General features: G+C 35.9%; 1 protein-coding gene across 2 annotated transcripts in view; it reads left to right on the top strand.

The window, feature by feature from the left end:
* The window catches only part of Dym (dymeclin), a 391162-nt gene that overhangs the window by 258496 nt on the left and 106653 nt on the right, over positions 1-26013 (top strand). For both annotated transcript variants that reach the window (XM_005372905.2, XM_005372906.2), the window contains one exon: positions 7995-8097. In XM_005372905.2, coding sequence (XP_005372962.1) covers positions 7995-8097 — 103 coding nt within the window. The remainder of the gene's footprint in view (positions 1-7994; positions 8098-26013) is intronic.

Raw genomic sequence — 26013 nt, 5'->3', positions numbered from 1 at the left:
CACTAGCAGTGCTCAGGTTTCTTAACCTCCCTTTTGTTCTTTTCTCCATGCAGGTTTCTTTCTCCATCGCCTAATTTGCTTAACCACCTCCCAGTTATTATCTAAGGTGATGCTCAGGCATCGTCACCAGAAACGTTTTCCTGTTTTAACCTCAGTATGGGTGGGTAGCCTTCAACAGTGTCCCAATGACATGCCCTATTCACTCCAGTCTACAGAGGCATATCCTCCTTGAATGTGGTGCCTTCTGGGAAGGCAGGGCAGTGACTGTGCTGCTTGGACTTGCAGTTGTAACTAACGCAGTTCTCACACTGTCTTCCACATAGTGTGCCCTTGGCAAATAGTTGTCTGATTTTCTGTCTCAGTGACTTAACAGGGTGAAATGTAAACCTCTTAGGTTGGTATATAAAGCCTTTTAAATCTGGCCCCTCCTATCTTGCCAGCTTCATCTCTTGTCATGCCTCACCCTTGTAGACCTCCTCTAGTCTCAATTATAGATATGTCCCTGAAGTGTCTTCATTGACTTTCTATACTGTTTCACCTTTCCAGATCATTCTTCCTCTTCCTTTGCTTTTCCCATTAGCAAGCTCCTAACCTCCAAGGCTATAGTCATGCTCGATTTCCTCTGTGGAATGTATCTAACTTTCCTCTGTACCTGAGTAGCACCCTCTTCAGATCCACAGCATTCTCTGATTTCAGGATTGTAGACTTTTTTTTTTCTTATTCCATCAGACTTGAGCTTCTTGGGGGCGAGGAACCATGTCTCTTTCATCATTTTCCATTAGCTTCTCAAGTCTGTATAAAGTCCAGGGCTTCTGATGTGTGCCATGAGTGGCCCTTCACAGTCTGTCTTCAAACTGTCTTCATTCTGGTCTCATCTCCTGTCACCATCTGTGCACCCTCAACTGGCAGCCATTTGCTCCAGCTTGTGATCTTCTCAGCGTGTCCCAGTTTGGACTGACCACACATATTCTATTTACATGCAGCTTTCTTTTGTGAAATGTCATCTGTTGGCAGGGGCTTTGTTTTCTTCAAGATAGCATGTTCTTTTATCAGATTTTTAAAATACATATAATATCTCAGGCACATAAGAACAATAGAGAGTAATATATCAATCTCCTGTGTATCCAGTGTTAAGGGGACCAGGGATCTCACTTAATTCTCTATTTCTGCTTCCTGATCCTATTTTCTTCCCTCTCTACTCAGTAAATAGTGACTGTCCTAAATGTAGAGTTTATTATTCCATATATATTTTATATTATTATTTCATGTTGTATCTATAAAATCCATCTAATTGTTCTACACTGTGAAAACATAATCACTTTGTTAACATTCCATAAGAATCCCTGTTTTTCATTAGCCTTGTTCCTGAGACTTATCCATATTAATGCATCTAGCTTTAGATCATTTTAAATTGCTATATGGTTATTTCATGGTATGAATATCCTGCAGTCTGTTTACCCATTCTATCCTGGATCAGTGTTTGAGTTGTGTTCAGTTTTGTCGTTGTTAACCCAAGTTATAATGAGCATTCTTGTGTTCAAAAACTAGACTTTTTCTAATTTTTAAAAAGTAGTTTGAATATTAAGCACGCTTGAAGATCAGCTACACTTCTTTTTATGACCAGACTCACCTTTTTACATGCAAACATCATGCCTTTATTACTTACTGTAACTGACATAAGCTAGGGCTGAGTGCTTTGATGCAGAGCTTTAAGCAAAAGTAACTTTTCTCACTCAGCAATTTGCAAGTCATGTCTCATATAAATTTAAGTCATTTTGCCTTTAAAAAATGTTAAATGAAAGCCAAAATTAGAACTTAAAAAAAAAAACACAAAACTTTGAAAGCACTAGCTATAAGATCTGAGGAAAAGCCTATTAACTTCCATGAGGATAACAAGTTAAGAATGTAAATTCTGTTACTCATTCATGATAGAAAATTGGAAGTGACCTCAAATTATCTATTCTTACACAGACTTTCTTAAAAATAGCTGGAAGCAGTATCCACAGCTTCTTGGGATGTACTGTTTCAACATTTGATGTCTTTAATAAGTCAAATTTTCTATCATGCTCAGCTGAACCTTATGTTTGATTTGAAGTTCATTTCCTTGTTTGGTCTCCTACTAACAATGAAAACAGATTGTTAGTATTCTCTCATAAAATAAATAAGTACACAAGCTAGCTTTTCGTTTCCAAAGGAGTGTTTCAAGTATTTTTGTTGGCGTTTCTAAGATACATATGATAATTTTCTCAAATTGATGATGAAAATTACCATAGATTATTTTTATTGTGTTCTGAAGGTACACTAATAAGAGAAAGACAGACAGACAGACTGATTATCCAATGTAGTGAGGCCATAAGGCAGCCTTTGAGTTACTTTTTGTTTATAAACTTAACAAAATGCATTGCTTTGTCTCTTCCTCTTATTTATACCACCTCTCATCTTTAAGGAGTTTTTGTTACTGTCCCTTTTGATTAGTCATGCAGTTTATGCCTCTTGAGTCTTGCCATGTCCTATGCTAGAACTGCCCGCCAAATTTCTTTTAGCCTCAGAAAATTTGTGAAATTCCATTTAGGATAAAAAAAAGTATTACACCCAATTAAAATCATTTAATTTCTTTCTTCATGCATTTCCATGTGAACATGGAATCCCAATATATTATCTTTTCCACCACATCTCTTGCAAACTAATGTTTATATTTTAAAGTATATATCCAGGATGTAATCAGTTACTGTTCTACACGGCAACTTTATTTCAATGAATTTATCCTATAGAGAGTTTCAGGGCTGGGGATTTAGCTCAGCGGCACAGCGCCTGCCCAGCAAGCGCAAGGTTGTGAGTTCAATTCCCGGTACCAGAAAACAAACAAACAAACAAAAAACCACTCCTATAGAGAGTCTCAGTTCTGCTAAAAAATTATGTTTAAGGGTGTTGATTATAGTGCTGTTTATAATATAAAAAGCTGGAAACCATTACAATTATTTTTTGTTTTTGTCTTTTTGAGAGAGGGTCTTGCTATGTAGTTCAGGCTGGCCTTGAACTGGCTGCTGTCTGCCTACCTCAGCCCCCCAAGTGCTAAGATTACAGGTGAGCACCGTCACACCTAGCCACAATTGCACTTACTAATTAATAATGGACTAAATAAGTTGTAGTACATACACTGAGGTTTAACTGGCCCTCAATAAGTTTTGTTTTGTGTTTTTGAGACAAGGTCTCACTATATAGTTCAGACCAGCCTTGAACTCACTATGTATCCCAGGATGGCCTGGAACTCATGTATCCCAGGCCTGTCTCAGCCTCCCGAGTGCTGGGATTACAGATGTGCACCACCACTCCTGTCCTGGTCCTTAATTTGTATTGGTTAAGCAAAGGAATTTATTGGCACATGGAAAAGTACAAAAGTACAGAATAGTATCTACTTAGTGCAGTTTTTACAGTATGCATTTATGTACATGCCTTGATACATACATTTCCAGAATCATGTAATAAACTGGTAATATTAATTACCGTGGGAATAGTATTGAGTGGAAAGCATGATGTTTATTTTTAGACTTTAAGTGGAAAAATAAAACAACATAAAACCTTGAATGAAGACCCAGACAAATGATTGGAAAAAAATGCCTGTACCTTCCTAGATTATTTCCTCCATTGTATAGCAGTTCCACTCCAGACTTCACTGTCCTGTACTTTTGCCATTATGCTTTGCTGTTTAAAATGCACTCTATTCTCTTGCATAAATAATCTTTCTTTTCAAAACTAAGGACTAACCCCAGCCAGCCATGGTGGCACATACCTGTAATCCCAGCACTTGAGAGACTGAGACAGGAGGATCACTATGAGTTTGAGGCCAGCCTTGGCTACATAGTGAGTTCAAGGCCAGACTGAACTACATGGTAAGATCCTGTCTCAAAACAAAACAAAACAAAACAAAGCAAAACAAAACAAAACACATAACACTCAGAGCAAAACAAAAAAAGTAGGACTAACCTCTTTATGAGACTTTACTGGACTTCCATTTTACAAAAATCTGTCTTTTAAATATGTGCTTAATGCATATTCAGTTTCATATGATCAAATAATCAGTAATTAATTTATAAAATCAATTTTTATTATGTATTTTTATTAGTACATGTTTGTAGTACATAATGATCATGTTCCTTGGGGGAAGTTACGACATGTACATAGCAAATCTCTTCTCCCCTCTCCTTTTTCCTCCCTCCATCTCTTGGTCCTCTTCCCATGTGCAAAAAATCTATCTCACTATTTCTTATTATCTATCTTCTATTTTCTTCTTCATCCATATGTTGGGTTCCTCATATAAGAAAACCATACAGTATTTAAGTTTGTGTCTCTGATTTATTTCATTTGACATGGATTCAAGGTGCATCCATTTTTCTACAAGCAACTCAAGTTTATCCTTTCTTGTATTAGAGTGCTACTCCATTCTGTATAAATACCCGCATTTGCTTTACCCATTCATCTTTTGATAGACATATAGGCCACTTCCAAGATTTAGCTATTGTGAATTATGCTGCTATAAACATGGACATGCACATATCACTGTAATAAATGTCTTTAACTCTTTCAGGAAGAAACCTAAGAGGGGAAGCTGAGTCCATTGGAATTTCTTGTTTTAGTTTTTTGAGGAATTCCACACTAATTTCCATAATGGTTCAACTAGTTTACCTTCCCACCAACAATGTAGAAGCTCCCCCCAACCTGCAGCCTTGCCAACTTTGTTGTTATCTGATTTCTTCGTTTTTGTAGTTATGTAATTTCTTTACGATAACCATTCTTTGTGGAGTAAGATGGAATTTCAGTGTTGTTTTGACTTGCATTTCTCTGATAACCACCAGGGTTAAACATTTTTTCATGTATTTATTGGCCATTTGTACTTATTCTTCTGAGAACTATGTATTCATTTCAGTCACCTATTTTTTATTTTGGAAGAGGTCTAATTTGTTTTAGTTCTTTATATATTATAGATATTAGTCCTCTGAAAAGTATCTGCCAAAGATTTTTTTCTCTTTTCTATAGATTGTCTCTTCACTCTGTCGGTTGTTTCCTTTACTATGCAGAAGCTTTTAAATTTCATATGATCACATTTATTGATTCTTGGTATTGTTTTTTGTGCCATTGGGATTCTGTTCAGAAAGTTCTTGCCTATGCCTGTGACTTCAAGAGGTTTGCTTATTTTATCTTTCAACAGATTGTGCTTCTGTTTTAATTAGTTTTTTGAACCATTTTGATTTTAGTTTAGTACATGGTGAGAGATATAGATCTAATTCAGTCTTTTGCATCTGGAATAACCAGGTACCATTTGTTAAAGTGATTATGTTTCCTCCAATGTTAAGTTTTTCAACCTTTTGTTAAAGATAAAGTAGCTCAATGTGCCTGGAGTTGTTTCTGCGTCCTCTATTCTGTCCCATTGATCCACATGCCTGATTTTTTGCCAACACCATGCTGTTTTGTTGTTGATGTTTGTTTGCTGTTTGTTTGTACCCGTAACTTTATAGTATAACTTGAAGTTGAGGATTGTGATGCCTCCTGCCTTGCACTTGTTGCCCAGGATTGCTTTTACTATTCTAGGTCTCTTCTGCTTCCATATGAATTTTAGGGTTGTTTTCTCTAGTTCTCTAAGAAATGCTGTTGGTATTTTGATTGAGATTGTGTTCAATCTATATATCTGTTCTGGAAGTATGGCCATTTTTACAATATTGTTTCTGCCTATTCAGGAACAAGGGATATCTTTCCATTTTCTGGTGTCCTCTTTGATTTCCTTTTTCAGAGTATTCCAGTCTTCCTTGTAGAGATCTTTCATGTACTTGCTTAGGTTAATTCCTAAGTATTTAATTTTAATTCTATCTCTCTTAATTCACAAGCCATGAGCTAGGGAGAGAGTCCAGATTATTTTATTCTTTTCTCTGCATTATGGTCCACCTCTCCAACTTCTCAGTAGCTTTCAGTGTTCCTGTCTGTTCCTTCCTGAATCCCAGTGAACTATTGCTCTTTTTTTCTTCACCAAGTTGTTATTTTTCATTGTCTAGATTCCAGATCTCGGAAAGATTGAGTTTTGCTGCTGTTCACCAATCTACCATTTTTTCCTCTCCCTTCCTTTGTTTTTATTTCCACTGTATGTGAGTAGAGATTTAGAGAATATTCGTACTCTGTTGTATTTGAGTTATACAGCACCTAGCATTACCAATAAGTGTTTTAAAGAATCTTTTTCTTTGATAATTGTGGTGGATTGACAACTAGTCAGCTTGTAACACACAGCTGAACCGAGTAAGCATAGTGCTGGGTGTGGGAGGCCTACCTGAGGATTGTTGCCAGTAGCATAAGAGGCAGAACTGGAGACAAAATTAGGCTGTGGGCAGCTGAGAGAGGCTGTTGGGAGCTAAGAGAAGTGGTTGGGTGCCATTAGAAGCTGTAAGGAGCTGTTGGTTCTCTCGGAGGAGTTTGTCATGCCAGCTTTCTTAATGAACTCACCTGTTCCCATTGTCCAAGGAGCTCAGGACCTTGTTGTCATTGAGAATGGCTTTGGTTCACTTTGGGGGAGCTCTGGTCCTCACTCTGAGCATCGCTTCCTGGCTCCAGAGGGGAAGATGGTGCACTGCTCAGTCTCCTGAAGAAGCTTGTCATGTTGACTTTCCTGATCGAACTCAGCTTTCTTCATCATCAGAGGAGCTCAGGACATCACTGTTGCTGAGGATGGCAGTGGTACTTTTCAGGGAAGCTCTGGTTCTTACTTTGAGCATCACTTCCTGGCTCCAATGCAGATCTCTCAGTCTGCTAGCACAGATCTTTCATCCTGCTGGTATAGACTTTCTAGCTTCCACCACTGATCTTTGGGCCTTCCCAGCGCAGATCCATAAAACAGACCTGCATGAAACATTGTCATGGGCTCTAGGTCTTTAGCTGCACTCATGCAGGATATTATCATGGGGTCCAGGCCCTTGGCTGGATTCTTTGGTCTTTAGTGTGTAGACAGCTTTCCTGCACTCTCTTGTATATCATTCTTTGGGTGACTATTATAAAATATGTGTCCTGTATTGTTCCCCTTGCAAAAACCCCAAATCACGACAATAATGTTAGTTAAAACTTGGTCTGGGGTTGGAGAAATGGCTTTGTGGTAGACTGCTTGCTTAGCATGTGGGAAGCCCTCAGTTTGGTCCCCAGTACTACCAAAAAACAACAACAAAAAGCCTTCTCTAGAAGGACAGAGGAAATGACTCGGTGGAAGGCTTGCCTAACATGCATGAGGCCATGGTCTCAATTTCCAGTACTGGGGTGGGTAGAGGAAGTTGTGTATATGTCTCTATATGTATGTGTGTGCACCTTTGCATGTGTGCCCATTTGCATCAGTATTTGTGTAAGTATATATACATGTGTATATATATATATGTATATGTCATTTTTTTAGGAATAAGAACATAAAACTATAACATACAAGCACAGTCTGAATTACACTAGTAATTCAGAAATTCTGAAATAGTCTGTCTAATCTAACACATTTGAAAGATGAGAAAATTAAGATATATAGATATGTAAACTCAAGCTATTCCTATTATGTTACACTGTGAGGCATAAAGGTAGTTCATGTCCAGCCCTTTCTCAAACACTGTCCATTGTTTTGTCCAATATAGTAATCTTTTGAAAATGTATCTTGTGATTTTAATCCTTTGCTTTTTAGAACCCTTATTATTTAAACATACTCTTCACTTTTTGTTAAATAAGTAGTATTGTTAATCTTGGTGTTGGGGCTGGGGATTTAGCTCAGCAGCACAGCACCTGCCCAGCAAGTGCAAAGTTGTGAGTTCGATCCCCGGTACTGGAAAAAAAAAGTTAATCTTGGTGTTAACATAAGTATGAAAAAATTATTTACAAGTAGATTTTAGAATAATTAACATGCTGTAAAACTTTATAATTCTCTATTAGACCAAAAAAAGGTAGGAGTTCTCTTAATATAATAGGGATTTTCCTTTCTCTTTTTCCAGTTTGTTTTCTTTGCTATCTAAAAAGCACAACAAAGTTCTGGAACAAGCCACACAGTCCTTGAGAGGTTCACTGAGTTCCGATGATGTTCCTCTACCAGATTATGTAAGTAGTTACCTTATCTCATTGATAACATTTTTCCTTTTATTGTTAAATTTATAAATAACAGTACCTCTCAAAATTTTTGCCTTCAGAAACTTCCTACTACACAAATAAAGGAATGAGGTTTCAAGGGAAAAATTTTTTAATGATTGTTGTCAAAAGGTTGAAGAAAAACAATCCTAAAGTAATAGTTTTTGTTAATAATTAGGAACCCTAATATATGAGTGTCTAGACGTCTCCCCAGTGCTTCATGCAATCATGGGGCGGGCTTCTAGAGTTTTTGATTGATCCATGGTCCAATGCTGGGATTATGGGTGTGAGTGCTACACCCGCCCCTCTAGGGTCGATAGTTTGCATACAGTGTAAGGGAAGGAAAGAGGCTTGCTTTTGCTGCTTCTCCCTTTTGCTCTTGCTGCTTGTGCTGTTTTCCGCCACCATGAACTCAGAGGCCACCCTGCCTTGGAGCCAGCCAAATATGAACTGAAACCTGCACAAACTGTGAGCTAAATAAACCTTTGCTTCCTTAATTTTGGGCATTGGGTATTTTGTCTCAGCAATGGGAAAAAATTAAATAAGACAACAAGTCAAGAAACCCATTCAAACTAATTACACAAAAATGAAAAGAGGGATTTTATAGGAAGTATACAGAGATTTTTCACTGAGCTCAGTGGAAGAGGGGGGAAATACACCTGGATTTCATAAAGAGCTCTAACCTAAAATTGAAAAACCATGAGGTTCAGGAAAATCCTGTTACTGAGGCCCATTTTGTTTCTTTTCTTTTTTCTTTCTTTTTAAATTTATTTCTTTTTCTTTTCTAATCAGGTTTTATTGGTACATTTTAGATATACATAATGATCACATTCATCATAGGGAATTTGTACCTGTACATGATATAATGTTTCTTTTTCCCATTCCCCAACCCTCCCTTCAGCTCCTCCTCCCATCCCTGTTTACAGTAGCTTTCTTTCCATTTTTTCCTTCCTTTCTCTCTTTTTTTCTTTACTTTTCCACTCTTTCCTTTCCCCTACCCTGCTCCCTGGTTCCCCTTCCAATTTGAACCTTTTCTTCCTATTTCACAATGCCTATTATACACTTTTGTCCTTATTTACACTTTCAATTTCTCACACCAGAGAAACAGTGTGGTCTTTACACGTGTGTCCAGTTGATTTCACTTAAGAGTATAGTCTCAAAAGGTGCACCTATTTACCTAGAAATGTCTTGAGGTTGTCCTTCTTTATTGCAGAGTAGGACTCCATTGTAAAAAAACACCATCTTCTTTCTCCATTCACCAGTTGATGGGCCCTTGAGTTGTTTCCAAGATTCGGCTATTACAAACTGTGCTGCTATAAACATGGGTGTGCATATGTCATTGTGGTATGATGCTTTTAATTCCATTTTGCTTCTGATCTTTATTCCATTTTGCTTCTCCTTTATTCTTCTGCTGTGCTCTACCAGCCACGTTTCTCCCTTTACTTACTTGGGTATAAGATAGCAATCCCAACTCTTTCCTTTCCTCTTGGCTGGCCCAAAACATGTCCTGGTGATAGGAGTGAGTACCTCTAGCTAGCCATTCAGTCTTGAAGTCCCAGTTGTCATTCATGGGAAAAAGAATCCAATTGACTGTTGTCCTACTAACATGGGACTATAAATGATATCAGGCATGGTCAGAAGAGGAGCACTGTAACATGTTGCCTTTGTTTCACCCACTTTATAGGTAATTCTGTACTACCACCTGACCTTGGAAGATGGTGATGGAGTACGATAAAAATAGTCTTGTGTGATAATAGGGAGGAGAGCACATTATGAGTCCCTTTAGGGCAGGGCCACTATGTGTGACATTTCTTAGATTTTAGAACATGGCTTAAATGAAGGTACTAAAAATTATCTTGCCACAGAAATTGTTCATGAAATTCTAATTGAGGTCTCATATATTACCCAACAGTTTAGTAGGTTGATATTTAGAGAATTTATTAAAGAACTTTTAAATTTGATATTTGAAATGGCAGTGCATACCAGACAGTTGAAAAGTTGTTTTGCTTGTTTCCTGTGGTTTGTTTCATTTCTAAATGGTCATGGTGATACGAGACTGTGGGAACTGCACCGAGATCGGGTATCAATCACCAGTAAACAAAGATAGCTGTGTGTAGCCACAACCTGACTGCTGCTATTTTTCTTGTCTTTTATTTATCTTGTATTTGTGGGTCTCCATGTACACTAAATAGGATTTGTCATCCTATTAAGATAGTAAGTTTATATTTGCAAAAAGTATTTTTAAGACTTTCTTGCCAAGTAGAATATTCCAAATTTTTAAAAAAATTAGTGTAACAGCTCACTTAATTCTATATTTACTTTGACTTGTGATAAGAAAATAAATCTTTTTCTGATACCTCTTTGGAGAGCTCTAGAGAAACAAGATGCAATGGGGAATTATATTATAGAAAAACTTGAATCTGGCTCATCTTTGTTTTGTTACTTTTATATAATTCTTATTTAATTCATGTAATAGTTTTATGATTTGTGCCACAAAAAATAATCGATTTATACAGTAAACTGAAGTTGCCCAAGCTGCATTTTCTTTAATCAGAAATCCACAGAATTAATATTTCTTAGAGGAAATAGGTCATATTTAATGGTATTTACCAGTCATGGAGATGATTATGTAATGATAGAGCAGTTTGAATTTGTTTTGTTTTGTTTTGTTTTGTTGAGACAAGGTCTCCCTATGTAGTTCAGGTTGGCCTGAATGCACTGTGTAGCCCAGGACGACCTTGAACCCATGGTGACCCTCCTGCCTCAGCCTCTCACGTACTGAGATTACAGGCATGTGCCACCGTGCCTGGCTTGACAGTTTGAATTTGTCATAGACATTTGAATGCTGTTATTGAACTTTACAGTCATTAGTGTCACTATTTGACTATTTTCTTCTTTTATGAAATTTTCACAAAATAAAAATTAAATTTATTCTTTAAAAATTACATTTATTGAAGTATCTGCTCCCTAAGAATACTAGCAAAATTCTCTTTGAAATCTATTGTTAACAGTCCTTATTTTAACTTCTATTTATATGTAACTTGGAAATCACAGTATTGTCCAAATAGGTTTATGAACTTGAGTTTTGCTGCCTTTCTTTGGCAGTAGTTGGTGGGTACCACAGATTCAGTAATAGTGATAGTAACTGTGGCCCATTCCCTCTGCCTCAGATCTGAAAGGTGATTAAAGCAGTAATCTTAGAAAGAAGCATGGCGACATACTCTTCTTTCCTGATAACTCAATGTTTCATCGGTCACTCTCTTTGCTCAGAATACTGTGTATACATGATTTGCACATTTGAAATCACTCTTCTTGTTCTTCTTTTTTAAATTAGTAATTATCCACATTTGAAATCACTCTTCTTGTTCTTCTCTTTTAAATTAGTAATTATCCAGGAAAAATGAATATTTTCCTCCTTTTTTAATTTTATTTTTGTTTAAGTGTCCTTGCCAGCAGCCACATAAAATTTTGTATCATGAACTAATGCTTTAGACAACTTGTTCATGCAGGGTGGAAAAGGAATGAAAAAGGGTCTTAATGTAGCTGTGGGTTCCCAGATGCCCACTTTCTGTACGAAGATTGAATAAACTATATTAGGAAAGAGTTTGAATAAGTGCTTAGAAATGATGGGTTGTTTTTTTTTCACCGTAGTACATAGAGTACTTTCACTCTACCTAGAGGTTTCTGAGTTTATTAAGAAAATGTTTATACTCATTATACTATATAATTCACAAGTCAGTTGAATAAAGATGTAGAAAGCAAATTGCAAGTTACAAAAACATTAGTATTAGTACTTTACTACAACCATGTTTGTCTGAACCTCTCAGGAGAAACCCTTCAATGAATTTTTAGATAATGAGAAAACTGCCCTGGCTGCTTTAAGGGAAAATAAAGCAAAAATTGTCCTCCAGTTTTCTGTGGGGAGAAAGAATGCTTATGACAGAGAAAGTTGCTACAGGGACAGAAGAGCTCTTTGTTGACTTTGCCCATGCTTTGCTGTCTGTATATTGGGGTTTTATAAAATTTAATTCAGTGACTGAAAGCACAGAATTTTTAAAGGAGACTCTTTCAATAATTTTTTTTAAGTAAGACTGTACTTTTTAGACAACCTTGGCCAAATGTTATAGAACCTGAGAATGGAATATAAAAACAAATGAATTGCCACTGCTTTTTAAACTATTGCCATGGTTTTTAAAGTAATATTGTCACAGTGTCATATATCCTTTGTTTCCCTTATTTCTATCAATCACCTGAACAACTATTTGCAATGAGAAGAATCTTTTGTTCAAGGAGGAACCATAGAACTGAAATTATGTTGCTTTTTATTCATCAAAGAGCTTTTGTATCTTTCTATAGGGCTGACACGTCATCTAAGTCCAAAAAGTAAATGCAGAAGCATAAGACAAAAAGACCCTAGCCTTAAAGAGTGAGGAGCCAGAATTAGAAAAAATTGGTAGTATAAACAGTAGCTAAGGTGCTCACTTCAGCAGCACATATACTAAGCGGTAGCTAAAGGTTTATCCTTGACTTGCTAAGCAAGTATAATGGTACTCTCCTATGGAGATACATATTGCAGTGGTTCTCAGTGTCTTGTTTTTATTTACTTTTTCTCCCAAAACTATACTTCAGTGTCATCTAGAGGCTACACAGTAATTGATAAATAATTAGTCTGACAGCTAAAAAAATGTTTATATATTCTTGTGTTTTAAATTTTTCTTGTTTTAATTTCTGTTATGGTAAATATCGATATACACAATCCACATAAAAATAGCTTTTGAGAGCATTGGTGATTTTTAATAGTATAAAACTGTCTTGAGACTAAAATGTTTAACAATCATTGGAATATATGATTTCCCAGGTACATGCGCGCAGCTCCCCAGTTAAATATACAAGTACCCTGTCTTATTTTCTGTAGTTATTTCTGAGCCAGTAGGATTGAATGCTATTTAAAGGCATAGTGATTGTCATATCCTAAGCTACAAATAAAAAAATATACTACATATTAACCAAAAATAGTTGATGAAAAAGGACAACTCAGTGCATTTTTACACTATGAGGGGTATCCTAAGTTGAAATAGGATTAAACTTCAGTCATATATATGTGATATGCAGTTAGAATTGTTTGACTATTCTCTAGTCAGACGTTAGTTTCTTCCATATAGTGAGCATGGGCAATTTCTATACTAAATTAATAAATTTCCTCATTAATTGTTGCATGATGTGAATGTGAAAATTGATTCTTTCAGTGGGTGGGGTATCACTTGACTGTAATCCCAGCATGCAGGAAAGTGAGGCAGGAGCATCACAAGTTTGAGGCCGGCCTGGACAACATGGCAGATTTAAGGGTGACCTGGACTACATAGTTGAGACCTTGTCTCAAAAAACAAAGTAAGACAAAAAAAATCTATTCTTTCACATTCAAAAGGTAGTTGTAGCATTTTTTCTTTTTAGTTCAATACAAATAGAACAGGTTGTTCAACTTCTTCTTGATCCAGTTTGATAATTTGTTTGTATAATAGCTTTTTAACGAATAAAATCCATGTATTTGAAATTCATTTTTAATAAATTAAGTCATGATTACTTATCATTGTCATTCAATGTGGAACCCTGACACTGCTAACTCTAGACTCATTTGTCTCACCTTTTGAATTGATAGCTCTTATTAATAATCTCTTACGTCTTGTTGATAACTTTTTCAGAAATGTATTAAGAGATATTTTGACCTAAATCCACATATGTCATTCCATTTTTTAAGAATTCTTGTTAGTGCTTACTGTTTAGCTCAAGGCTAGGTTAGAGAATTTAACATTCACATGACATGGGAACAATTACTTTGGGTACATTGACATATCCAAACAATTTAAAATTATGATTGTTGTCACTTTTGAAACAGTTACTTGTGGTTACTGGCTTTAAGTGCATTTTTTTCCAGTAATGTTGGCATTAGAATATTATATAGCTAAACTTCTGTTCTAGAATTACTTTACCTTGGTAAAAATGAAAAAAAGAGCATAGTACCTCCATGTAGGGAAGCAAATAGTAGTAAAAAGACTACTTAGAAAAATGCACAACTAAAATATAATTTAACATATTACTAATTTTATAAAAGATCTATAACCAAACTTGTGAGATGTCAAAAGAGAAATAAGTTTTGGGAAGTAGAGGAGGTATTACAGCAGTTTTCATTGAAAAGAGTTGAAATTTGAGCCAAATAGTAGTTTTTAAAATTTTATTTTATTAATACATGTTTGCATTGCTTGAAGTTTACATTCTCCTTAGGTAGTAGACACATGTACATAACATGTCTTGATTTTTTATTTTTATTCCCCTTCTCCCACCTACCTCCTTCCTTTTATCTCCAGATCCTCTTTCCCCACTTTAAGTATTAGTACTATTATTGTTATTATTAGTTCACATTTGTGACATTCAGTGTTTCCACTCATTGGGGGTATTTGGTACATGCATATGACACATCTTAAATCTTTTTATGTCCCCTTCTGCTCCCTCCTTCCCATAGTCCTTAGTCTTTTGACCCCTTCCCATTTGCAAAAGATTTATCTCCCTCTTTCCTTTCATCAGTCTTTCATTTTGCCCTTTACTGTACTTTGTATTACTTAAATGATAGAAACCATACAGTATTTAAGCTTGACTCTCTGATTTTTATTTCACTTACCATTGTTTTCCAGTTGTATCCATTTTCCTACAAATACATTGTGAATTTATCCTTCTTTATAGCTGAGTAGTACAGTATTCTTTTATATATGGATACCACATTTTCTTTATCCGGTTATCTGTTGATAGACATATAGGCTCCTTCCAGGATTGCGCTATTACAAATTGTGCTGCTATGAACATTGGTATGCATGTATTGCTATAATATGATATTTTTAGCTCTTTGGGGAAGATACCTAAAAGGCAAATAACTGCATCAAATGAATTTCTGATTTTAGTTCTTTGAGAAATCTCTATACTGATTTCTGTAATGATTGTACTAGTTTACATTCCCACAGCAACATAGAAGAGTTCCTTTTTCACTGCAGCCACGCATCTATGTACATTAAGAAGACTGGCCTGTAGTTTTATTTTTCAGTTGAGTCTTTGTCTAGTTTTGGGACAGGTGTGATACTGGCTTCCAAAAATGAGTTTGGGAGCATTTCTTCCCTCTCAGTTTTGTTGGAGAGTTTGAAGAGTGTTGGTGTTATAACGTCCTTAAAGTTTTTGTGGAATTCAGCAGTGAATCCATTAGGTACTGGGCCTTTCCTAGTTGATAAGTTTTTAATTCAAGAAACTCATCTAGTTCAAAAAAATATTTATAGACTAAAAATCAAAAGATGAAAAACAATATTTCATGCTCTAGGGCCCCAAAGATGAGCAGGATTAGCAATTTTACACTCAGATGAAGTAAACTTCATCTAAAATTGATCAGGGCCCAGGGATGTAAGTATCAGAGGTGAACCATACCCTCGAATGGATGTACTAATAGGTATCTACAGAGTAGTCTAGTCTACAACAACAGAGTACACACAGCCTTCTTACCAGCACACAGAACTTTCTCCAAAATAGACTACATGCTAGTCTACAAAGCTTGCTTAAATAAATATAAAAGAATCAAAATCACTCCATGTTTACTATCAGACCATTTGGCAGTGAAACTAAAAATCAATCACAGAAGAAGCCATAGAAAATTTAGAAACATTGGGAAGCTTAGTAATACACTCTTGAACACCCAGGTGATCAGAAAACAAATCAAGGAAGAACTGAAAACAGTTTCTAGAATGAAACGATAATGCCAGTACAACATACCGGAACCCATGAGACACAATGAAAGCAGTCCTGAGAGGGGAAGCTTTTACTGCAGTCAGTGCTCGCATTAGAAAGACATTGTAAGTGCAAATAAATGACATAGCATGGAACCTCAGGGTACTCAAAAACCAACAGCAATCCAAGCACAAACGAAATCGAAGGAGGGAAATCATATAAATATCAGAGTGAAAATTAAATTAATTGAGACTAAAAAAAACGATAGAAAGAATCAGTGGATTAAAGAGCTGGTTCTTTGAAATAATAAAATAGATAACCCCTTAGCCACATCTACCAAAAGGAACAGAGAAATGACTCATATCAGTGTCGTTAGAAATGCAATAGACAAAATGAAAATGAATACTGTTGTGCTCCAGAAGTTAGTAACTACTATGAAAAATTGTATTCCAACAAATTAAAAAATCTTGAAGTGGACAGATTCCTAGACTCAGATGATTTACTAAAACTAAACCCTAGAAGACAAAATTTTTTGAATAGTCTAATGACAATAAAATTGAGGCAGGTAGCATTTCTAAAGGTAGAAGTTAAGATGAGAAAACATTCCAGCAGTTAGCTTGTTGAAGAAGGGCATAGAACTGAAAAAAGGTAACACATCATTGCCACTGGAGACTTCACATGCAGCACAGTGTCTGGTATATCACAGCTGCTGAAAACTTCCCACTTCCTCATACCAAATGCAAAAGTTAAGTCAGAATGAACCATAGACCTAAAAATTAATGCAATAAGATGTTAAGAAGAAAACATGAGTAAATTTTCGTGACTTTGGCTAATAAGTAAAGACATCTTAACACCAAAATACAAATGACCAAAAAAAAAAAAAAAATAGATTAATTTATAAAACTTTAAAATCTACCTGCTGTGGTGGCACATGCTGATAATCACAGCACTCTGGGAGGCTGAGGCAGGAGGATTACAATGTAAAATAGGTTCGGCCATATTGGAAAACAATTTATAGTTCCACAAGTAGTTAAATACAGAATTACCATATGACTCAACAATTCTATTAATGGATTTAGATACAAATGAATTGAAAACCTGTGTCCAACACAAAATCCAGATGTTCATAGAACTGTTATTTGTAATAGCCCAAAAATAGAAATAACCCAAATGTCCATCAGTTAATAAATGGATAAATAAAATATAGTGTTATAGTATTATTAATCATCTTTGTAATTGCCAAGGCACAGTACCCAACACCTACAGCTTAAAGAAGGAAAGATTTAATTTGTTACTGCCATTTACAAATTCCTAGGATTTCCATACCACCTTTAGCTTCATTCTCACACCTTCATACACTGCCCTCTCAGGAGCTGCTTAACTGACTTTCCAGGCCTTCCTCTGAAATCTGAGTATAAGCCTTCTTGGTCCCATAACTCTTGCATTTTCCATGCCAGTAAAATGAGCATCATGTGATTGATACCAAGATCTGCTGCCCATGAAAGCAGTAGCCAGGCTGTCTTGGACCATGGCTTCAGTGGATTCTGTGTGTCTGGATGACTGTGAATGGTAAAATTAATCCCAGGGAGACAATTCTCTGGGAGGCCCTTCTTGAGCAGGCATCTCAGGGACTCTTCTCCAGTGAAAGGTTTATACTTTTGTACCCATGAGCCTGAAATGATTATGGTCTTGTTGATTCCTGAGATGCCTTAGAGTCATTTTTCTTTTTGTCCCTCCACAAAGTACTTGGTTTCTTTTTAATGACAGCTACACTTCCTTTGGCCCCCACTTTACACATATTCCTTCTGGGGTCAAAAGTTAACTTTTTCAACTTTTTGTGTTCTGCCTTCTGCCCTTGATTCTCACTATAAATGACCTGGGTAAGATGAGCCAGCGGTACCCTTACCACAAACTGACTATTGAACTGTCTTGAAATTTCCTCCACCAGATTAATTAGTTTACTACCCTTAATCTCTTTCTCCTGCAAAATGTCAGGATATGAGCGAAATATAGACAAATTTTCTACCACACAATAATATACATGGCCTCTGGTCTAAGTTTCGATGGTGTCTTAATTCCCAACTGAAACCTCCTGAGCCTTTTTTTTCCCTGAGCCTATTTTTCTCCATCTGCATTCCTTCAGCATTTTGTTCTTCTGCTATTTGACCAGTATTATCCATCAGGGTCGTTTTTACAGCATTCTATGGCTACTCTAGCCCACATCTTCAAACCTTTCCAACTCCTTCTGCAAACAGTTGGTTGCAAAGGCTTCTAAGCCACATGGTCAGGTACAGTCTCAGCAATGTCCCCACTCCTGGTACCAGTTTTCTCTGTTAGTCATCTTTCTCATTGCTGAGACATGACCCAACACTGACAACTTAAAGGAAAGGTTTAATATGCCCACAGTTTAAGTCTGTGATTACTTGTCTCCAGACACCATGACAGAAGAGCGAGGCAGAGCAATGCTGCTTAGTTTGTGGCTGCCCAGAAACAAACCAAGGGAACAGTGTCAGAGAATGAACAAGGGACAATATGTAGTACGCAAGGCCTTGCCTTCATAACCCACTCAGATACCTAGGAGTGTCTTTACCAGTCTGCCAGGCTTTCTCAACCCAGTTAGCTTGACCTATCCAGATTAATGGTCACAATTATTCAAATATAAAAAGGAATGAAATACTGATACTGTCATCAATATGGATGAGCCTCAAAAATATTATGCTAAGGGAGAGAATCTAGTAACAAGATGACATATTCTGTGATTTCACTTATGTGAAATATCCAGAATAGGCAAATCTTAGGTAGATAATTGATGCCCAGGGCTAGGGAAGTAAAGCAGAATGGGATGTGACTACTAATGGATACAGGCTTTGCTTTGTATGGAATGGAAATGTTATGGAATTAGGTTGTGGTAATGGTTGTACAACTCTGAATATACTAAAAATCATTGAACTATGTGTTGTAAATTTTTTTATTATATTTGTGTAAATTATATGATTTTAGGGTGTTTTTTGTTGTTGCTTTCAAGTGCATTTATTGACATGCATTCCAGTAGGTCAAGATCCATCTCTTTTTGTAGTGCTGAGTAGTTCAGTTGTGCTCTCTCTCTCAACTAGTACATGTTTGCGGTACATAATTATTATATTTATTGTTGGGGGTTGTTATATGTGCATAACACCTTAATTTATTTTTTCATTACCTTTCCCTTCCCTCTCTCCTCGCTCCATCTCTCTCTTTCTCTTTTTTTTTTTGGTCTTTTTGAGACAGTCTCACTATGCAGTTCAGACTGGTCTTGATCTCTCCATCTCTTGTTCCCCATTCCCAAGAAAAAGATTTCTCTATATCTTTATTACTTATCTTTTATTTTGCTATTTATATTTTGTGTTTCTCATATAAGAGAAAGCATGTGATATTTAAGCTTTTATCTCTGATTTATTTCATTTAATATTATAGTTTCAAGGTGTACCATTTTCCTATGTATGCTTCAAGTTTATCCTTTTATGGCAGAGTAGTGCTCTATTTTGATAAATACCACATTTTCTTTATCCATTCCTCTGTTGATGGGCATATAGGTTGTTTCCAACATTTAGTTATTATAAATTGCATTGCATATATCACTGTGTGTGCATATCATAAATATGTCTGTATCACTGTAATATGTCTTTCACTCTGAGGAAGATAGCTAGAAGAGGAATAAATATTCTTGAATATTTTCTGTAGAACTACTTTAGCACTAATTTATCTTCTGAGGTGGTCTTTCTCATGGAAAAACCTTATTTCTCCATCTGTTTTGAAGGATAGCTTTGCTGGGTAAATTAATCGGGTTGGAAGTTTTTTGCTATTAGGGCTTGAAATACTTCACTCTAAGCCCTTGCCTTCAGGACTTGTGCTGAGAAGTCTGCTGTGATTCTAATTGGTTTCCCTTTATATGTGATTTTTAATTTTTTCTTTGGCTGCCTTTAAAATTGTGGTTTGCTGGTTATATGTGAATTAATGAGGATATATACCCTTGTGAACTTCTCCTTTCATCATAATTGTCTATAAGTATCACTCACCTATATTTTAAACTCTCTTCTTATATTTGGGAAATTTTCTTCCATAATTTTATTAAGCATGGTAGTGAATCCATTTATCCCGTCTTATAGTTTTTTCCTCTAACTCTTACTAGCCTTAGATTGGTCTTCTTGTTGTCTCCTGCTGGATAGTCTTCTCTTGTTCTCTTATCTGCTTTTTGGCTTTTTTGAGTTCTTTATCGTAATTCACTATTTTTTGCCCTTACTATCAGACAGTCTGTGTTCACATTGGTCTGTACGAATTCTGTACTGTTTTTTATTTCAGGTATTTCTATCTGACATCTTTTTGAGGATTCCATATCCTTGTTGAATCTGTCATTCAAATTTTGAGCTGTTTTGGTTAGTTTGTTCAGTTTTTTACCTATTTCTTCAAAATTCACCATGGGCATACTGAGTGTAATTACTGTGAACTTTTGCTTCATTTCTTCTTTGAAGTCATCCATTTTTTTCAGCCTACGAACTTACAGATTTCTGCTACCTGGTATTTGTTTTCTTCTCCCTTTGTGACCCCTTTCTGTGTCTTGGGAGAGTTGGAGGGACTTGGGGATTTTCCTTTCCCCATTCTCCAATTGTATCTGTGTTTGTGTGTGTGTGTGTAAATTGTATATAACCCCCTTTTTTCTCCTCCCTTTTTGGGGGGTGTACTGCAGGTTGGGACTAGAGAAGTGAGAAGAGTTTGTGGCTTATGTAGAGAGTTTTAGTAGGATACTGCCTCCCTGTGAATAATTTTCAGCTCTGTATATCCAGTGCTGGTGTTTACTCCTGTTACTTACTTTAAATCATTAGGACTCTGTCCCTATATTTCGGTGGAAAAATTGCTTCTATTTATAACAGCATCCACAGATTCAGTCTTACAACACTTCTTCTGTATGATAGTCCCCCCACCTTTGGTCTGTTCTCTATGCACTGTGACAGTTTATTATTTGTGGTTCTCTGTTGAGGTAGGTGAGTTGCAGTGGAGAGAATGGGAGGCAGTTGGATGAGGAGTATTAGATATTAAGGGAGAGGTTTGAAGTAGGAATAGTAGTAGTTGAAAAGAGAAGGTTAATGTAGGGTCTGATTTTATTGGAGTACTTTGAGTTGAAGAGTTAGTATTGAGAATTTTCAGAGGATATTTTGTGGGCCAAGGGTGAGATATGGGAGAAAGGGGGTTTAATTTGTGATTGAGGAAAGCTTTGTGATTGTCAGAACTTGCTGACAGGGAGGATAATAAACTAGGAAAGATATAGAACAGCCAAAGCTTAGGATGAAGAAGATTGAAGAATAATATTCATGATAGAAGTGACTGTGAGGCATCAGGAAAACAGAACAAGCTTAAATAAGCAACCTAATGTTACACCTCAAGCTTCTAGAAGAAGAGCAAGACAAACCCAAAGCCCCTACCTAGAAGGGAGGAAATTGTAAAGATCAGAGTAGAAATTAACACACTGGAAACCAAAAAACAATACAGAGAATAATGAATCAAAAAGTTGGTTCTTTGAAAAAGTAAATAAAATTGATAAACCCTTAGCCAACCTTATCAGAAAAAGGAAAGAAAAGACTCAAATCAAGGCATTGAGGAATAATAAGGGTGAAGTCACTACAGACCCTTTGGAAATGTCATCAATACCTACTTCAAAAATCTTTACTGTTATACGATGGAAAACAGAAGAAATGCACAGATTCCTAGATATGTCTGAATTACCAAAGCTGAATCAAGAAGATGTAAAAATTCTCAATAACCCAATAACCCAATTAATGAGATTGAAAATGTAATTAAAAACTTAGCAACAAAGAAAAGCCCAGGTCCTGATAGATTCGCTGCTGAATTCTACAAGAAATGTAGAGAAGATCTAATGCCAATACTCTTCAAACTCTTATGAAATTAAAAGGAAAGCAATACTCCAACTCATTCGTGGAGGCAAGTATTATCCTGACACCAAAACGAGAGAAAGACACAACCAAAAAAAGAGCTACAGTCCAATCTCCATAATGAACACAGATGCAAAAATCCTCAATAAAATACTAGCAAACAAAGTTCAACAAATCAGCAAGAATATTATACACCACTACCAGGTGGAATTTATCCCACAAGTGGAGAAATAGTTCAACATAGGCAAATCAATAAATGTAATACACCGTATCAACAGATCCAGAGACAAAAATCATGTGATCATCTCAGTAGATGCAGAAAAGCTTTTGTAAAGTCCAACACTCATTCATGATTAAAAACCCTATAGAAAATTGGAATAGATAGTCTTTATCTCAATCTGACAAAAGCCATCTGTAACAAATCAACAGCCAACATCATACTAGGTGGACAAAAACTGAAAGTTTTCACTCTAAAATCAGAAACAAGACAAGGATCTCCACTATCACCACTCCTTTTCAACATAGCTCTGGAAACATTAACCAGAGCAATTAGACAAGAGAGAGAAAAAAGGAATAAGAATAGGAAAGGAAGAAGTTAAATTATCACTATTCGCAGATGACATGGTACTCTACATGGAAGTTGCCAAAAACTCCATCAAAAGATTCTTAGAGCTAATGACCAAATTCAGTTGTGTGGCTGGATACAAAGTCAGTACTCAAAAATCAATAGCATTCTTGTATACAAACAACAAACTTATTGAGAGAGAAATTAGAGAAATCATACCCTTCACAATAGCATCCCCAAAATGAAATACTTAGGAATCAATCTAATAAAGGAAGTAAAAGATTTATATATTAAAAATTACATTGCTCTGAAAAAGGAGATTGAAGAGGATATCAGGAAATGGAAAGATATCCCTTGCTCTTGGATAGGAAGAACCAACATAGTGAAATGGCCATACTCCCAAAATTGTTATACAGATCTAATGCAGTCCAAATCAAAATACCATTAGCATACCTCACGGAACTAGAGAAAACATTCCTAAAATTCCTCTGGAACCAGAAGAGACCTAGAATAACAAAGGCAATCCTGGGCAAGAAATGCAAGTAAGGAGGCATCACAGTCCCTCACTTGAAATTATACTACAAAGCTACTGTGATAAAATCAGCATGGTACTGGCAAAAAAAAAAAAAAATAGACCTGAGGACCAGTGGAACAGGTTAGAAGATGCAACATAACTACAAACATACTCAGCCACCTTATCTTTGACAAAGGGACCAAACACACTGGAAGAAAGACAGCCTCTTTAATACATGGTACTGGAAAAACTGGCTCCCTACATGCCAGCGACTAGAACTAGACCCATGTCTATCACCATGCACTAAACTAAAGTCAAAATGGATTAAAGATCTAGACATTAAAACAGAAACACCAAATCTACTGGAAGAGAAAGTAGGTAGAAATCTTGAAGACATAGGAGTAGGCAAAGACTTAATGGACAAAACCCAAACAGCACAGGAAATATTTCAAAGAATCAAAAAATGGGATTTCATCCTATTAAAAAACTTTTGTACCTCAAAAGAAATCACCAGTAAAATGAAAAGACAACTCACAGAGTGGGAAAAAAATTTATCTAACTGTCCCTAAGACAGAGGACTTATATCTAGAACATATAACATATTGAAAAAAATCAGACTTTCCCCAAATTCAAAGATCCAATCCAAAAATGTGTGTCTGAGATGAATACACACTTCTCAGATGAAAAAATACAAATGACAAATAAATACATGAAAAAATGTTCAACATCATTGGTTACTTGAGAAATGCAGATTAAAACAACACTGAGATTTCATCTCATCCCAGTAAGAATGGCTGTCATCAAGAAATCAACCAATAACAAATTCTGGAGGGGCTGTGGGGAAAAAGAAACCCTTCTCCACTGTTGGTGGGAGTGTACACTGGTGCAACCACTTTAGAAATCAGTGTGGAGATTCCTCAAAAAACTAGGATTAGAGGTCCCATTTAACCCAGCTATTCCTCTTCTGGATATTTTCCCAAAAGAATTAAAAACATCATACCACAGCTATATATGTGCAGCCGTGTTTATAGCAGCACAGTTTGTAATAGTTAAATGTGGGAAACAACCATAGTCATGGATCTTGACATTTTTAAGTATACACATAACTCAGTTTCCCTTCATTATCTATTTTCTTCCTGAACTCCCTTTCTCCCTTCTTTCTGATAGTTTTATTTACAGTTATTTTAAAGACTTTCCATATATCATGTATAGATATAGGTATATAGATACATATATATATGTTTTCCCCTTTGTTAATATCTTACATGAGCATAATACTTATCAAAACTAAAAAATTAACACTGACCAAATACCATTAACTAAAATACAAATCTCATTTATATTTTATCAATTTTGACATTGATGCCCTCATTTTTATTTAGGATCCAACTCAGGATCTCACATTAAATTTTGTCGTATTTCCTTGGCCTTTCTTTTCTTCTATAACCTTGACACTGCTAAAGATGACTAGTTGGTTATTTTGTAGAATATCCCTTAGTTTGGATTTGTCTGGTGTTTTCTCATAATCAAATTAATGTGCTTTCTTGGGTAGGGTGCTACAGAGGTGATGTGCCTTCTCCATGCATCCTATCAAAAAATGCACAATATTGATTTGTATTACAGATAATGTTTTCCTTGATCATTTTGCTAATAAGGTGATGTTGCCAAGATTTTTGCTGTAAACTTGAAATTTTCCCTTTGTGGTTTATATAAAATTTATACTTTAGATAATTACAATATATACATATATGCAAGGAATTGAACTAAGGGCCATTGCACTGACCTACATCCCTAGCTGTTTAAAAAAAAATTTTTTTTTGAGACAAGATCTCTCTTAAGTTGCTTAGGCCAGGCTTGAACTTACAGTCCACCTGCTTCAGCCTCCCAAATGCTGGGATTACAAGCGTTCACTACCATGCCCAGCTTAATTGCTGTATATTTTAGGGAAACACTCAGACAGACTATGCCAGTGTTGTGTTTCCTGCTTAAATACTTCACAAATTTTAGAAATTATTGATGGATCTTGCTTCTCGCATATATCATGGATTTACTAGTGATTTTTTTTCTCGTTTCTTCTACATTTATCAGTAGAATTTTGCAATAAGAGTTGTCTCAGTTCTCCACTATATTTATTGATGCGATTATTATTATTTATTTATATCTGTATGGACTCATGGCTACTGTTTTATTCTTTTTGTTATGTTTCAATACTGCTAATTATTTTGTTGCTGAGCTTGTTCCAGCTTTTGCCTTTAAGCATCTCTTTTATGTTGCATCTTCTGCCCTCTCAGTATACTTGTGTCTTTGTTCTGAGACCTCAGGATGTTATGGTTCATCTTCTCTTTTCCTACCTCTGCTCTGATGTCAACCATTTCTCCAAGGAGGATCATGAAATTTGGAACAATACCTTTGTAATTACTTTCATAGTGAAGAAACTATGCTTAAAAGAAAAGCTAAATCTCTCTTTTGAGGGGTGGGGAACATTGCTGGGAATTGAATCCAGGACCTTGAGCCTGGTAGAGTCAAAGCTTGTGAATAACATTAATGAACATTCCTTCAGCAACTTCTTTGAGCTCAGACAGATCCCAAGCCCCACATAGGTTAGATCTCTAATGTTTCTTCTTTGGCTGAACTGAATTTTTCCCAGCTTTATTGAAGTATAACTGACAAATAAATCTATATACTATATTGAAAGTGTGTGACGTGATGCTTTGATGTATGTATATATTGTAAGATATTTACCACAGTCAAATTAACACCTCTGTCACCTTTCATAGTTATGTTTTGTGTGATGAGAACATTTAAGGTCTCTTCAAATATATAATACTTTTTTTTTTTTTTTTGGTACCAGGAACTGCACTCATGACCTCACGCTTGCCAGGCAGGTGCTGTGCCACTGAGCTATATCCCTGGCCCTTAATACATTATTTTTAATTACAGTCAATGTAATATATGTAAATCCATAGAACTTATTCCTCTTACAACTGAAAGTTTGTATCCTTTGACCAGCATCTTTCTCTTTATCCCACACTCCTTCACCCCTAACCACTGTACTACTCTGAGTACTTCTGTGAGTGCTTTTTTAGAGTCCATGCATAAGTGAGATCATACAGTGTTTATCTTTCTGATAT

The sequence above is a fragment of the Chinchilla lanigera genome, unplaced genomic scaffold, assembly GCF_000276665.1.
Source record: "Chinchilla lanigera isolate Chin_1 unplaced genomic scaffold, ChiLan1.0 scaffold00001, whole genome shotgun sequence".
Lineage (NCBI taxonomy): Eukaryota > Metazoa > Chordata > Mammalia > Rodentia > Chinchillidae > Chinchilla > Chinchilla lanigera.
Note: the sequence above shows the minus strand (reverse complement) of the source record. Positions and strands in the feature narration are given on the sequence as shown.